Genomic DNA, 15,094 nt, shown 5'->3' on the forward strand with positions numbered 1-15,094 from the left:
CATTTGTCCCAAGAAAGGGTATCATGATATGACCAGGTAGACTGCGCAGAAGATTATTCACTTAATCAGGTGAGGTCAGGGTTTTTTTATTGCTATCTGTTACTGGTATCTAAGTGCTGGCAGTTACAACATTTAATTGCATTTTCCTCTAAGAAAATGCTTATCTTGCTAAAAGATGGGATTCTCTACAATCCGTTTTGTCCGCTTAAAAACTCTTGTTTCCATTTCGTTCTTTACCATCAGTGCTATCTTCATCCATCCCCCGGGGCCAGTCCTCTGGTCTTATCTTCCGCCGATCCGAGGCCATGAGCGGGCAAAAGTCTCCACGCCTGGTCTTCCCAAATGAGTGCCGTCCTCACCTGCCAGTGGCTCTGCCGAGAGCATGGGGGAGCATGCTGAGAGCATCTATCCCTCCTGCATGGGGGACAAGTGACCTGCAAGACGTGCTGGAGCCATCTCACCTCCCCTTGCGTCCCCCAGCCCCCAGCGGGGCTCTCCCTGGAAAGGTCTCAAGCCGGCGCTCCTAAACTGGCCACGGTTTGTGCATTGCTGCCCTGTCTGGCTACTAAATTGATGCTTTTTTGTATGCCGGAGGAGGATTTTTCTCCCCTTTCTAAACCTCTTAATAACTGAAGATTCGGGTGTAAAAGCACTAACTGCACTCGGTTCACTGGGGTTTTTTTCAGTCATAGCTTGGCTTTTTTTCCCCCTATAGGCACAGGAACCATTTATAGCCGAGGTGGGCCGAGTTTGCAACTTATTAATCTCTCCCTTGCATGTGGGTTGAAAAGAGACACCATGCCTTTATCAAAAGCCAGGCTAGCACAAAAGCCTATGCAAAATCATCATCAAATCCTATTAGAGGTGGAAAATATCTCTTAGATCATCTCATTCATTTCCCTGCCAATGCTAGACTGTTCCTGAGAGTTAATTTTCTAGTGTCTGCCACCGACTCCCTGTGTGACTGCAGGTCTGTCATCGTGCCTTTGGGTTGTCACTGTAACTTCCACTCGTTTCCTTGCATTTCTAAACAAGCCTCATTTTGTTCAGTGGTTGCCTGTGTTAGTATTTGCCCTGCATTACGTATTATCGGTGCTTTCTACTCGGAGAGCATCACCAGAGCTTGCTTGCGGCTGGGAAAGGCGTCCCCATGGGATGGGACGTGCTGGGTGCTTGGGGAAGCTCAGGGAGTGCCATCCCCCGGCCAGGGGCTCCATCCCCTGCAGCCACCGCTGCCTGCCATAGGTATCGGGGAAACGAACATCTCAAAGGGAGGTTTCCCTCCCGCAATCGCGGCCGTGGGTTCAACGCGAGCAGGTTGTCCCCTGTAAAGCAATTCTCTTCTCCTAACCTCTGCTGGCGCCGCCTTCGATAAACCCCCACCCCGAAGTCCTGGGCTGGCTGTGACATCCACTCGGCAGGGGGGAAAAAATAATAATAATTCAAAGCTGGAGCTATTTATAGCATTAAGCAAATGCAGATTTCATCAGGGTTTGTTTCAGAGGAGGAAACGGCGTGTAGGAGCGGAGTAACCTTACTTGTAACTTCCTGCCGGCGCTGCTGGCGGTGATTGAATTCCCCAACACGGCGAGGGTCTGGGCAGCCCTGCCAGCGCCGGGAAGGTCAGTCCGGCAACTGTCACCCGGAAAGCATCAAAACCACGAGCTGTCGATAGCGACCCGCATTTGCAGAAAATCTGAGGGCTTTCTAATTAACTGAGGATCTCTAAATTAGAGCGAAGCCGCTCGACAAGCCCCCTTGTACGCCTTAAGTGTCAGGGCTCAGCTGATCGCCGCATCTAACAAGCGGCTGATTTTTAACAGTAGCTCTGAGACTCAATCAGCTCCTAATGGCTCCGTTTCAAAACGTTTCAGTGCATTTTTCATCTCTTAGTCTGGAATTTATGCTCTTTGTTCCCTGCTCAAATATTCCGGCGCTTTTCCTTAATTTCAGGCTTCTGCCTTGCGACGGCCTCTCTGCCCTAACTAGGCAGCTCATCGCTTGCCTTTCCCCGCATGCGATCCTCTGCCGCGGCCGCTCGCTCTGCTTTCTAATCAGTTAAGTTTCAGAAATTCTTCCTTTCTCTCCCCCTGACATATAGGCAGTGCTGTGGGGTCTGGAATTTCATAATTAGAAGGAAACCCATGTTTAAACAGACCCCTGTGTAATAAGAGCTGAAAAGTGGTTTTATTTCAGCTTTAAACCCCCTCCCTTTAAGATAGCGAATGCAGTTTGCAAGTGCACCTGATCTTGACCTCCCTCCCGCTGCTTTTATGCAGCACCGCAGATCTGGGCGCTGGCGCTCCTGATTTACACCATGGCAAATGAGATCAAACCCTCATTTCGGCTGCATTCACAGCGGAGTAAGAATATGCACATTTAAACAGAGGGCTTCGAGCTGCTGGGAATACGATGGGGGGGGGAATCTTTCCCGACGTGTGACTCCCGTCACTGGTAATGAGACCCACGCGAGGCATCCTCGGGAAGGCAGCAGGATAAACTCCCAAGTAAGCAGTGATTAGGAACAGATAAATTCCATTCAGGAAGGTAGAGAGTTTATCAGCAACTCTTTAAGACTTCGCGTGTGTTTATGTTCAATAGCTTATCCATATCTTGGCAATTATTCATGTGAAATAGAATATAAATCCCGCTGCCTAATTTTTCTTCGAAAAATTTCACAAGGTAATCAAATCCTGAAGTGCATATTCTATTCCGGTGATTTTATCAGTAAATCAAATTTTTATCATTTATCAGCAAAAGTTAGATTTAAGCATCCTCACTGTAATGTTTGAAAGATGAACATTTGTTTCAGCGGGTACTGTGCCAATCAATAATCTTCCAGCTTGACTCAGCTATCAATTATTGCTGCAATTATTTGTCTAGTTGGATATTTAAAATGTCATCAGAAAGAGATGATTACATATTCCAGAAAGCAAGGCACTGTATAATCAGATGAACTGAATCCAGTTAAATGTAGTGTGGTACTAACCTGTCCTTCAAAGCTGAATTCTGCAGCCGCGACTGAAACAACAGCTTTCTGCATTATTGTAAGGAAACAGATCTTAACCTTGGAACAGTGCGTGTTATTGGGGTCGGGTAATACTCGGCGAGAGGAGACCTTGCAAGCCTGGAAATTGAATCAGCCTTACTGACATAAAGGAGGGAGGGGTTTTTTTTGGGGGGGGGAGGCTGGTTTTGTTGGATTTCATCTGCAAATCTATAAATAAGAAAACCCACTCTTTATCTGCCTTTCTGGGAATTTAAACTCCTGAGCTTGAAGCGCCAAATTTTCGTATGCCCTTTTTGCATTCCTTGACTTGATGTATGTACGGTAAATACTCTCTGTGCCCCGAGAATGCAATAAAGCTGTAGCAATTCTTGCAAGTCTTACATCCTCCAAACTCCAGATATTCGGAGTATTATATCATTTTCAACTTCAAGGATATCTCAACGATGGAGAGGAGACAGAATAAACCGGAGGAGACCGGACAACTTTACGACACCTTTTGGTCCTATTTGCAAAGCAGGGAGGGGAAAATATATATATTATCGATTCTACTAATACTTGCTCGTGCAAGTTATGAAACTAAATGTCGTAGGATCTGGTTCAGCACTTGCTGTGCTTGCAACTCCATGGTGACATTGAACTTGCTCAGGGACAGAATAAACCTTTGCCTTCCTGGCAGATGATTTGCAGGCGGAGGTGTCATTTGGGGGGACCTGCAGTTCCCCTGACCCACTTTGTCAGGATGGTTTGCTGCTGGCTAAATATCATTAATTTGAAAGCGAGAGGAAAGCGAGCCAAAGGGGAAGGCTGGGGAAGAGGAGAGTCTGAAGAGGATCCATTTTGGAAAGGAAAAGGTGGAATAAGGCTCTGAAGGAGAGCCCCTGTTTGTGCACGTCCCCAAGCCCATCACTTGGCTGAGGGCAGGGGCTTTTCGGTTCCACCGACACCCAGCCCGAGGCACTGGTGGGAGCAGGGGTGCTGTGGGATGGAGAAGGGGACCTCGGCACTGCCTGGCTAGTGAGGAGGGCCCAGGGGGCCTGGCAGGGACCACCACATCTCTGCAAGGCGATGGTTTAAATGCATGTGCTTTACAGAGCTGGGCACGTCAAATAGAGACGCTAATATGTGAGATGCAGCAAAAATAAAGCAAAGCCATAGGTGATGAGGAGACTTGACAGCCCGGCAGTGCCCTGGCAGCAGCGTGCCTGCCGGTGAGCGGTGGTGGGAAGGCGCCAGCCCCTGTTTCTCCCTGGGAGAGGGCTCACAGCTGTTTCAAAATGCCAGCGCGCGCGTCGATCTCTCCAGGAGTGCCCCGTGCTGTAGAGCTGCCGCATCCTCCAGCGAGGTCCCGCAGTGCTAATTGGGTCACCAAGCATTAGCGGCTCTTCTCAGGAAAGCAGCATCCTGGCGTCGCGGCCGAGAGTCTCTCTACGTAAGAGATATGTTCGTGTAGGATGTGCATTGCAGAGCAGTGTCCACAACGCACGCTCACCCGTGCCGGGTGCCGGCTGCAAGGCTGAGCGATGCGATACAAACCAGGAGAAACATCCCACCGCCGGCATCTGCCAGGGCCTGGGAGTCTTGTGCCGCGTCTCTCCCCACACCGGCAGGGATGAGCTGAGATGTCATGCTAGAGCATCTCCTTTCTTTCCTTTGCAAGGAACTTTTTGAAGTGCGCTCTGCCTTTTCTTCAGATGCCGCCGGCCAGGGAGAAAACAGTAGAAAAGAAACATTTCATCGCATGGGTGTATGAGAGTGAATAAAATGATTTGGAAGCTCTCTGTAGCTGTATAATTACAACACTGCATTTAAAAAGTGAATTATTGACTTGATTGTCCCCAGCAGCCGCTGGGTAAATGCATAATTACGGACTGTTGGAGCAAGGTATCGTTTGCTGGATAGTCGGGTTAGGCTTTGAAAGGGCTTTGAAGCTCTTCTCGGGGTAGGGCTTAGATGAGGCTTGGTCCTTGGTGGGTCACAGCCCAGGTGGACCTTCCAGCAGGGGACACACCTGCTGCCAGGTAGGTCCAGAGGAGCTGATTCAGCAGGTGTCATCCCACCGATGTCACTCCTGTTTGAGTCCAGTCATTTACAATCCCCGTGCCTGCGCTGGGGAGAGGCAGTCCGGGAGAGGCGGGGGGGGGAGGCCGGTTGTTGGTTGCTTCGCTAATGATATTTTTAGAGGAACGAGATGGTATCAGTGAGGAGTTCCTCCTACGGGGCTGACAGCACTGCGTAGTTCACCCTTTAGGTCCCGCCGCCGGTGTTTGAAGTTAATGGAGCTACTACCTATGTGATGCTGCAGTCTGCATCGCCTGTATTTCTCCGTCCCCGTAGCGTTACTGCATAGGGTGCATACGTGTGCGTGATCAGCTCTTCTTTGCTTGAGGGGTTTCTTTTAAAAACTTCATTCAAAGCTGAATTTCAAGCACAGCGTTATTTTCCGACGGCAGGTTTCTTCTGTTCCTTGCTAATCAAGACGCGACAGATTTCCACCCCCCTTAAGTTTTAAAAAAGCACAAAATCAGTCGCAGCCTGATACCTTACTTGCCAAGTTGGAGCTCGAAGCAGGTTTTTTTGGTGGCCAAATCGTAATCGCCTTGAAAATGGCGACAGACGTTGAGGTCAGGCTGGTATGCCTGGCAGCGCTGGCGTGCTCCGGCGGGACCCCAGCACCCCGCGCCTCCCCACCGAGGCTCCGGCAAACCATGCATTTTTTTGCTTGTCGTTAACAGAATATTTTTTTTGCGGGGAAACTAGGTGTTACGGGTTCGGTTCTGCTTAGAAGAACGAGTAAATACACAAAATATGTTAAGGCTACAACCGAAACGGTCATCCATGAAGTTCGCGCTTCTCCTGCAAGGGCCAGGTCTTCCCCAGGGTTACGAGGAGTGTGGCTGCCGGGCTGTGGATGGAGCCCTCCCCACTCCCGCCTGCGTCCCCCGCCGAGGATGCTGCACGTTGCTCTTCTGCAGGGAGGAACTGGCCTCCCTGATTCCATCCCTTCCCACTCGCTCTTTCCTCAGGCCCAAAAAACTTCGGTTTTGTGGAAACCTGAGCAGTGCTGCAAAACCCAATGAAAATTTGGCTTTGGGAGAAAAAGGTGAATTCATGGAGTTCCTAACTCCAGCCTAAATCTTTGAATGGCAAGGCAGTGCCAGCTGTACCTTTGTTTTTATTATTGCTGTCGCTTGGGTTTCTTTTTGAAGTTTGGGTCATGGCGTTAGCGTTTTGGCCTGGTTCTTCTTCAAAAGAGAGGCTTTTAAAAGGAGATGTAACGAAAAAACGGCATTATTGATACTCGGTTTAGAAAATATTTGGCCAGTTTTATTTAGCTGATTTCAGGGAGTTTGAATTTGCGGGAAAAAGAATTATTTTCAGGAATATCAGTAAGTCTTTTATCAATAAGTCGTAGATAAGGAGAGGCTGGTAAAGATGGCAAACGGGGTGCCGAGGGTTCCACAAAGCAAAACATCTTCTAGATTTTTGACATTTTCACAACTACGCCAGTCTCAGGACCCGCCATCAGGCCTGTTCATAAACAACGTGGACTTGATTGGCAGAATTTTGTTCTTCAAATGCACAACAGCAATGGTGCTTCTTGTTTCACAAGCAATGCTACATCGCTTCCTAGAGAGTTTCGGGGACATTTTCCTTTTTCAGCGTTTCTGAATCCGGTTCATCTAGTGATAAAGAGAAAAGATTAGAGAGAAAGTACGCTGTTGTACATAAATGTAGCTACTGCTTGTTATTTATTATTATTATAATTATTATGACAACAACAGTGACAATGCCGATGCTAACAGTGCTAACAGCTACTTGTGACTGGTTAATGACGGACCAGGCTAATAACGCGCCTTTTGCAATCCGGAGAATCGGGAGGAAGAATTAGTGCAAGAAGGAAAAATTTTGTTTGGAAAGTTACAGTTTACCATCTAAACTGATGCTACCGACTACCAGGAAAAGGTGAGTCATGACAGCGCAGCTATTTCTTACCAAGGGAGAAGTGGGCTGCTGCAGGCGTGGAGTGGACCCACTTATCTCCCGGCCCTGCGACGCTTCCTGTGTCCCAACCGTTTCGCTTCTCTAGTTTTCAATTGAAAGGAATTTCAACAGTACGGATTTCCAAAAGAGAGAGAGAGGGAAAAAAAGAGATATTTGACAAGCCAGATGGAGAAGAACTGAAGCAAGTACAAGTGGTAACAATTAACTCAATTTTTTTTCTTCCCCCCTTTAAATACCATAACAACTCCAAATTTATCAGTCCAAAAATCAAGCAGTGAGTTAACATTAAGGCTGAATAAAGAAGTTCCTGGGTTTGGCTCAGGCTGTTCCTCTGATAAGTGTTTGGTGGCGAGCAGAAGAGAGGGGGGTGCTTGCTGCAGGTTGCAGGTGTTTGAGTCGCTTTTAACTTTTGTTCTCTGCAGTTTGATAGCAAAAGGTATGTGCGTGCCCTGTAGGGGCAGGTGGTCCGGAAAAGACACCTCGGCTTTGCTTACACGTGCGGGGTTTTTTGGGGAAGGTGAAGGAGAACACAGGAGCTAAGCCACCAAGGCTGGTGGTGCTGGCTTGCGGAGAGATGCTGCCGAGAACAAGGGCTGGACCGACCGGGCAGCGAGGGCCAAATCCTGGTCAGCTCAGAGATTTCTCTGGCACGGGGATTTCTCCGAGGGAGTAAATCTGCAGCTGTGAATGAAATCCTTGCTAACACCATTGGCATGTATGCAGTCACTGCTTATGCTGCCGTTTTGTTTGTGAAAACACTGGGAAAACTGGGGTGTCTCTAATACCGCGTGTTTGTGGGCAGCCCATACGATGCCCTGCGGTAAAACACACGTTATATTAATGTCTCGCTCCTTAATCTGGTGGTCCTTCCCGAACAACGTCTTGCGCTACGGGCTGCCTGTTTCGGATAGGGGCACTGAGAGGATGCTGCACGTGGTGTTTCAGTGTTGCTCTTCCGTAAAGCGCTGGTGTGTCCGGCGAGCAGCTTTCCTGGATCCAGCCCTGACTTTTGAGAAACGAAGGAAGCTCTTCCAAAGCACATTGGCACACACATGCAGATTATTCCATTACTCACTTGGCAATGCCTGAACTTGCATGCCTAGCTCCAGAAATCCTTCCCCCCCGCCCCCCCGCCTCCCAGCAGTGGCATCTAGCTGACAGCTTCTCCTCCCAGCTGGTCTTCTCCCCAGCATCTTGTCTGGCTTTGCTGCTGGAGGCTGCGGACATGGCTGTGGGTCTTGCTCGGAGCCAGCTATATTGTGCCTGGAGATGTTGGCTTGCTTCGACTCGGACTTTGAGCGCGCCGGGTGTATCTGTGAGCACAGTACAGAAGAACCAGCTTTTTTTCTAATATAAAAAAAGCCCCTTCATGCTGAAAGCAGCCATCTCTTCATATTTTACTGAGTAATTGTGCCAACTGCCCTTAAAGGCACTCCCAATACCTTTAAGGCACTCATTTGTTAATATTTTTCGGATCAGAAGCTAAATCTGTCACTCGTGTGTCACTGGTTAAATCGCTTCTTTTGGGGGCACGGCAGGCAAGAGCTGTTCTGCTGCTTTTTTTTTCGGCGGGAGCCAATAACTTGAGAAACACGAAACATTTGTGCTGTAGTGAAATGCTGTGCCCCGTCACTAGTCCTTTGCTGGCCAGAATGTCGAAAAGGAATAAATACGTAACGGTGGGTGAGTCTTCACTGGGTGAGACCAGTCAGGTTTCATATTGGCCCCACGTTTGTATTTGGTATATGGTATCCCCGTGTAATTCTCTTAAAGGGGTAGTTTCCCAAATACGGAGAAAATGAGCAGTAAGATTGAGTGGGAGGAAAAATGCACAGGCAAAAATGCAAATGGTAATTGGAAGCTATTTGTAAAGAGTTGATGAGCTGTCCAGGAAGGAGAGGGCAACTTTGGCCCAAATCCAAAACCCACTTCACCCGCTTCAGTGGTGAGATGAGAACAGCAATTAGATATTAAAAAAATCAATATATGACAATTAAAAAAATGGAAAATAGATAGCAATCAATCACAGTGAGAAACCGTGATGGGTAGAGAACTGGTCAGGGGAGCTGAAGGTGCTGAGGAAGCCTCGTGCTTGGCACGGATGGAGAGAGGAGGAGAGCTTCTCAGGGTCCTAGACAAAAGAGAAACCCTAGAAGTGATGGATGGAAGAAGCAGTAAGGTAGAAATTTCTAATAAATATTTCTGCTGTAGACCTGGAAAGCAGCAGTGTTATGTTTCTGTATCATAGGCGGGTGATGACGGTTTTTCTAGCTCATTAGTAGCCAAGGAGAATGTTATACAAGGTCCAATGGAGATAAATATTTTTAAATGAAAAGGCCCTGACAACTTGCACCCAAGAATCCCTAAAGAGTTGTCATGCGATGCTGGTTTTTAATAAAGCTTACGGACTGGGAAGATGCTGTCAAGAGCTGGTCGGGGTAACGGTGGGAGAGTTGGCAACACTTTGCTTATCTCTTCGGGGCAAAATAATTGAAGAGATGATGTAAGATTCAATTGATAAAGAATTAAAGGATAGAAATTCATGCCACTCACCTTATATTTATGGAATATAGATCTTGTCAAATAAACCTGATTTCATTCTTCCAGATGACAACTTTGGTTGATAAATGTAGATGAAATAGACTCTGCAAGGCGTTGGATGCGGTGCTGCGTGACATTGTGTGTAGGAAGATCGAGCACTGGGCGGTATCGCTACCACGGGCGATTAAGAGCCGGCCAACAGATTTGGGAATGCGGGGGCTTAGCTGGAGAAGCTTCGGTGGATGGGAGAGGTCAGCAGGGGCTCCTGGGAGCCGCAGTGGTGGGTAGCATTTCGTTGGTGGTTTAGAAAAGAATATGCAATTACGACTGATTAGCGTGAATAAAGCAGAGGCGGGTGGATGGATGAAGAGCAACAGGGATGGGTTTATGGGGTGGTTTGGAAAGACTGTCGAGTGGGGTGTGTTGAGAGCACGGTTGGGTACAACCTGCCGTGGTGCCTGGCTAGAAGAGGGGAATCGGGGCTGTGCGTACAGATCCAGGGTGCGGTACCCCAGAAGGCAGCAGCTCGGCAGGAGCCTTAGTGGAAAACCAACTCCTTCCCAGCATGATGCTGGGCTGAGAAGGGCTAGGCTGGTCCTTGTGTAGTGGAGGAGGATGGAGGGGTGGCTTCAGGATGAAAAAATAACTGTATCTTGAAGCGTGCCTTGATTTCATGGTGCACAAGTACCCTTGGTGTGCGGGGGGGGGCACATTGCCTACTAAGGGGCTTTTCAGTGTGTCGGCCAAAAAAAACCTCAACAGAAGAAGAGAACGGGTAGAGGCTGGAGCCAGAGAAATTCGGGTGGACCCCAGTACCCATCTGTGAGTGTGGTTAGCTGTGGGAACCGACTGTGGTGGCAGGCAGTGGGTGCTCGTCTTGTCTTCTGAGCTGGTTTGAATGGTTTTCACTGGGATTTCATGCTTTGCCCTAAAAACTGTTCGCGGGGCTGGAGGAGGTTACACTTTTACTCAAAGACATCGTGTTGGCCATGGCACAGGACAACTGAGCGACATGTAATGCAGGAAAGGTCAGAGAGTAAGAGCTGGTAGGCCCTTTCGCCCTTAAATTCCTTGATGCGAAGCAGCCGAGGACACGGGCTCCAGCCCCGCTGCCGGTGGCCGAGGAGGGCTGGTTCAGAAGTGACCCTCTTCACATTTCGATCTGAGGGATTCCCGCCAGCCTCTTGGAAATTGGCCGAAAGCTCCGATGGCGTCGCAACTCTGCTTTGGATAACATGTCCCATCACGTTGCCCCGGTGGATGATGAGGCACCAAGAGCCCCGTGGGACCTTCTCCGGCTCTGTCCTTGGCCAGCACCGGCTACTGCATCTCCCTGCTGTGCTTTCCTCGCTTGTCCGTGGTCTTGCCCGGATGCTTTAGCTGGGAAGCCCGTGTGGACGTAGAGGCTGGCCCATAGCTAGGAGACATCAGTGGATCCACAGCCTTCGGGTCCTACAATCCCATCCGGCTTTTGGGGGGACCCGAACACTGTACCAAAAAGCATGGTGGTGGGACGGGAGGAAGGAAAGGCGGGTCCCTTCCAAAACCAGGGGTTGCCGGGGCGGTCTAAGGACCCGTCTCGCCGCTGGCGGGCAACGCGTGGATTAGCGCCGTAATTCTTGCAGTTTGGCAAGGCTGCATCAGACTGGAACGTATCTCTAGGTGGTGATATGGTCAGTCAATAGCCTTCATAATTAATCAAGCACTAATAGACAAATTAGAAATCATGTCTCTTCAAAGCAGGAGGTGGAGGCAAATAGCTGGTGGATTTTAACTGTTTCGCTGCTTTATTTTACTGCCTGGTTTTATGTTGCTCCCTTGAAAATGGTGGGTTGTTTCGGGAAGTTTTGTACATAAACATGATTTTAAATTTAAATGATTATCTTGATTACCAAATGCGGACAGTGAATTGAAAACTTGTTTTTCAGGCAAACAAATGAAGAATAATATTACATTTTACACTCCACTAAATCAATGTAGCCCTAATTTTGCCATGCAGGAAATCAATTCCAGTCTTTATAACAGTCGAAGATGTTATGAACAAAGTAATTTTGCAAATTATGGCAAGTAACACATTTATTGATGACTGTAGTTTAGGAATTTAGAATTTGTGAGTGCTGTAATATAATAAGGCTGTACTGGCAGGAGCTGAGTGAAATACAGATTATACGGTGAAACTGTAATGCATCATTTGCTATTAGTGGACTGGTAATAATTACCAGTTTCAAAGCAGCTTTTTCCATGTAATCTTTAGTCTCAGTCGTAACAGCCCTTCTCATTGACATTATGATTACACAAGCTGCCCTTATGATCTAGAATATCTAGTTGATGGGAATACTAAAATGTGGTAGCGAACGCTCGATGTTGTATCCTCATTATAAGATAAAATGCTATTTTCTCTGACCTGATCTATAAGGTAGAGAGGTGAGGTAGCGTTACATTGTTAGCTCCTACCGTGGTGTTAAAAACTTCCACTTCATTACGGCGAAGCAAGATGAAATCTCCCTATTTAAGATTTTTTTCCCTAGCTCACAAATGAGCATAGGAATGTGAAAGTCCAATTGAATTTCCCTCTAATTTCAGCAGATTTAAGTATTTATCTGCGCTCGCATGCCTGGCACATACTAAACACCGCAATGCATTTTATTCCGACACCGGCTTCAGGATGAAATGTTAACTATTATTCCGAGGGCTTTTAAAGTGATTAAAGTGTTAAATGCCTGCTGTAGACGGTCGAGTCTCTTTGTACTCGCCTGATTCAGCTTGTCAGGCCAAACGTAGAATAACCACAGAGCTGGGAGGCAGGGAGGAAAGCTGTGACGGGGCGCTACAGCCGGCGCTGCGGGCTGCCTGCCTCTCGTATCCCCAAATCATCGTTCAGCTCGCCGGAGAACAAAAATGCCCACACGAAGCTTTTTTTCCCCTCCTCCCAAGTGAGATGGGAAACAAGATGGGCGCAGAAAAAGCGATGTTTTCTTTCCAAATCTGCCTAATTTCTTTTTTCTTTTCCTTTCCTTCATATCAGGCAAACAGGGGAAACCTAATGGGGGCAGCTCTCAGTGCAGCACGTAAAGAGGTTTACCCAGGAGTGGTGCCTGTGGAGCAGATGCCTCGTGACGTAGATGTCGGGTCAGGGCAGGGGTACGTGGTGCGGGCAGGTACCACCCCAAGCACCGATGTCTTTGGAGGGCTCCTGTGGTTTACTCAGGCCTCAAGAGCGTGTTTTTTTGTTTCAAATACCACTAAACAGCAGCAGCTCTATGAGAACTGCTGGGCAGGGCTGGAAATGAATTTTTATCCTCCTCTTAGCTCCGGTTTCAGTTTACCAGCATTTAGTAAAAAACATCCATAGGGGGGTGGAAGTGAATTATTCGCAAAATTACAGTAATCAATAAAAGCGCACTCACCTTCGCCATATGTCACGCCACTCCTTCCTCATGGGCAGCCCTCAAAAAGTTATTCATCCCCCTTGTTTTGCCGTATATTAGAAGGGGCTGCTTTCTGCTGTCATTATTAGCCGGCTTTTTGTTTAGTTATTTATTAGTTGGTTGCTCTTTTATAATGTCCGTGTTATCTCCAAAAATAAATTATCATGAAATAGAGTTAGCTCGCTACTTGCCAAAGTGGCATTTACCATCCTCAGCTTCTTTTCAGTGCAAGAGAAATAATGCGGCTCCGGCAGGGCGCTCGGCCAGGCCTCCTGGCCACCCTCCAGCTATTTCTCTGGCGGAGCTGCTGCTCTCTCTGCCTTCCCCTCTCCCTGTCCCGCACACTATTTTATTTCATTTTCTTTTTTTTTTTTTTTTTTTGGCCCCAGAGTCGAATCTCTGCTAAGGAGCACGAGATGCTGCCTAATTTTGTACACATTGTTAGTCTCTCAAAATAAGGAGAAGGCTAATAATGTGGTGTTGCCCAGCTTGCTAGCAGTTGTGATGCTTTGGGTTGCTGCTTTGAACCGATGTACGTGGTTTTCTGGAGTGCTTTTCAGAAGGGGATTTATTTATTTTATATCTATCTATCTATCTATCTAACTATCTATCTATCTATTTATTTTCTCCCCAATTTATATGTTAGCAGCCTCTTACAGCATCAAGTCTGCCGAGTCGTAGCTGGCATCAATTGACTTAATCATCTGTCTTTTTTTTATAGCTTGTTTTGCTGCGGTTACCTGCCAGGGTTCGGTTTTGAACCCAGGACTGGGGATGGCGGGAGGAGGTGGGCGCGTTTCGGGTGGGTTTGGACCTCCCCATCGCACCCCTCGCCTCCTCCCGTCCCCCTTCCCCTGCCTGCGCCTGAGCTGGGACGTCCCTTTTCCAGCTCCCAGCTGAGCGTCCCGGAGGAGAGGAGCTTAGGCGGGGAGGCGAGCTCTTGCCCACCAGTGGGCGGCCGGAGATTGACGCTGCTTGTTGTGTTATCTTGCAGGTAAAGACGAGCCCAGCAGCTACACGTGTACGACTTGTAAACAGCCTTTCAACAGCGCCTGGTTCCTCTTGCAGCACGCACAGAACACGCACGGCTTACGGATCTACCTAGAAAGCGAGCACGGCAGCCCCCTGACGCCACGGGTTGGTATCCCAACAGGACTAGGTGCAGAGTGCCCTTCCCAGCCACCTCTCCACGGGATTCACATTGCAGACAATAACCCTTTTAACCTGCTCAGAATACCCGGCTCGGTCTCGAGGGAGGCATCGGGGCTGGGAGAAGGGCGTTTCCCACCCACGCCGCCCCTCTTTAGCCCTCCCCCGAGGCACCATTTGGATCCGCATCGCATTGAGCGCCTGGGTGCGGAAGAAATGGCTCTGGCCACCCATCACCCTAGTGCCTTTGACAGGGTGCTGCGACTGAACCCCATGGCGATGGAGCCCCCCGCTATGGATTTCTCCCGGAGGCTGCGGGAGCTGGCCGGCAACACCTCCAGCCCGCCCTTGTCCCCGAGCCGGCCCAGCCCTATGCAAAGGTTGCTGCAGCCCTTCCAGCCCGGCAGCAAGCCCCCGTTCCTGGCCACGCCACCCCTTCCTCCTCTGCAGTCCGCTCCTCCTCCCTCCCAGCCGCCCATGAAGTCCAAGTCCTGCGAGTTCTGCGGGAAGACCTTCAAGTTTCAGAGCAACCTGGTGGTCCACCGCCGGAGCCACACCGGGGAGAAGCCCTACAAGTGCAACCTCTGCGACCACGCCTGCACGCAGGCCAGCAAGCTGAAGCGCCACATGAAGACCCACATGCACAAGTCCTCCCCCATGACGGTGAAGTCGGACGACGGGCTCTCCACCGCCAGCTCCCCCGAGCCAGGCACCAGCGACCTGGTGGGCAGCGCCAGCAGCGCCCTCAAGTCCGTGGTGGCCAAGTTCAAGAGCGAGAACGACCCCAACATGATCCCCGAGAACGGGGACGAGGAAGAGGAGGAAGAGGAGGAGGAGGAGGAGGAGGAGGAGGAGGAAGAGGAGGAGGACTTGAACGAGAGCGACAGGCCGGACTACGGCTTCGGGATGAGCCTGGAGGCGGCCCGCCACCATGAGCACAACCCCCGGGCCGGCGAGGGGGGCC

The 15,094-nt window shown here is 49.2% G+C and overlaps 1 protein-coding gene across 1 annotated transcript in view; it reads left to right on the forward strand.

The window, feature by feature from the left end:
- The window catches only part of BCL11A (B-cell CLL/lymphoma 11A (zinc finger protein)), a 73,888-nt gene that overhangs the window by 50,349 nt on the left and 8,445 nt on the right, over positions 1 to 15,094 (forward strand). The window contains exon 3 of the mRNA XM_009319636.1: positions 13,976 to 15,090. Coding sequence (XP_009317911.1) covers positions 13,976 to 15,090 — 1,115 coding nt within the window. The remainder of the gene's footprint in view (positions 1 to 13,975; positions 15,091 to 15,094) is intronic.

The sequence above is a fragment of the Pygoscelis adeliae genome, unplaced genomic scaffold (genome assembly GCF_000699105.1).
Source record: "Pygoscelis adeliae isolate BGI_AS28 unplaced genomic scaffold, ASM69910v1 Scaffold122, whole genome shotgun sequence".
NCBI classification, from domain to species: Eukaryota; Metazoa; Chordata; class Aves; order Sphenisciformes; family Spheniscidae; genus Pygoscelis; species Pygoscelis adeliae.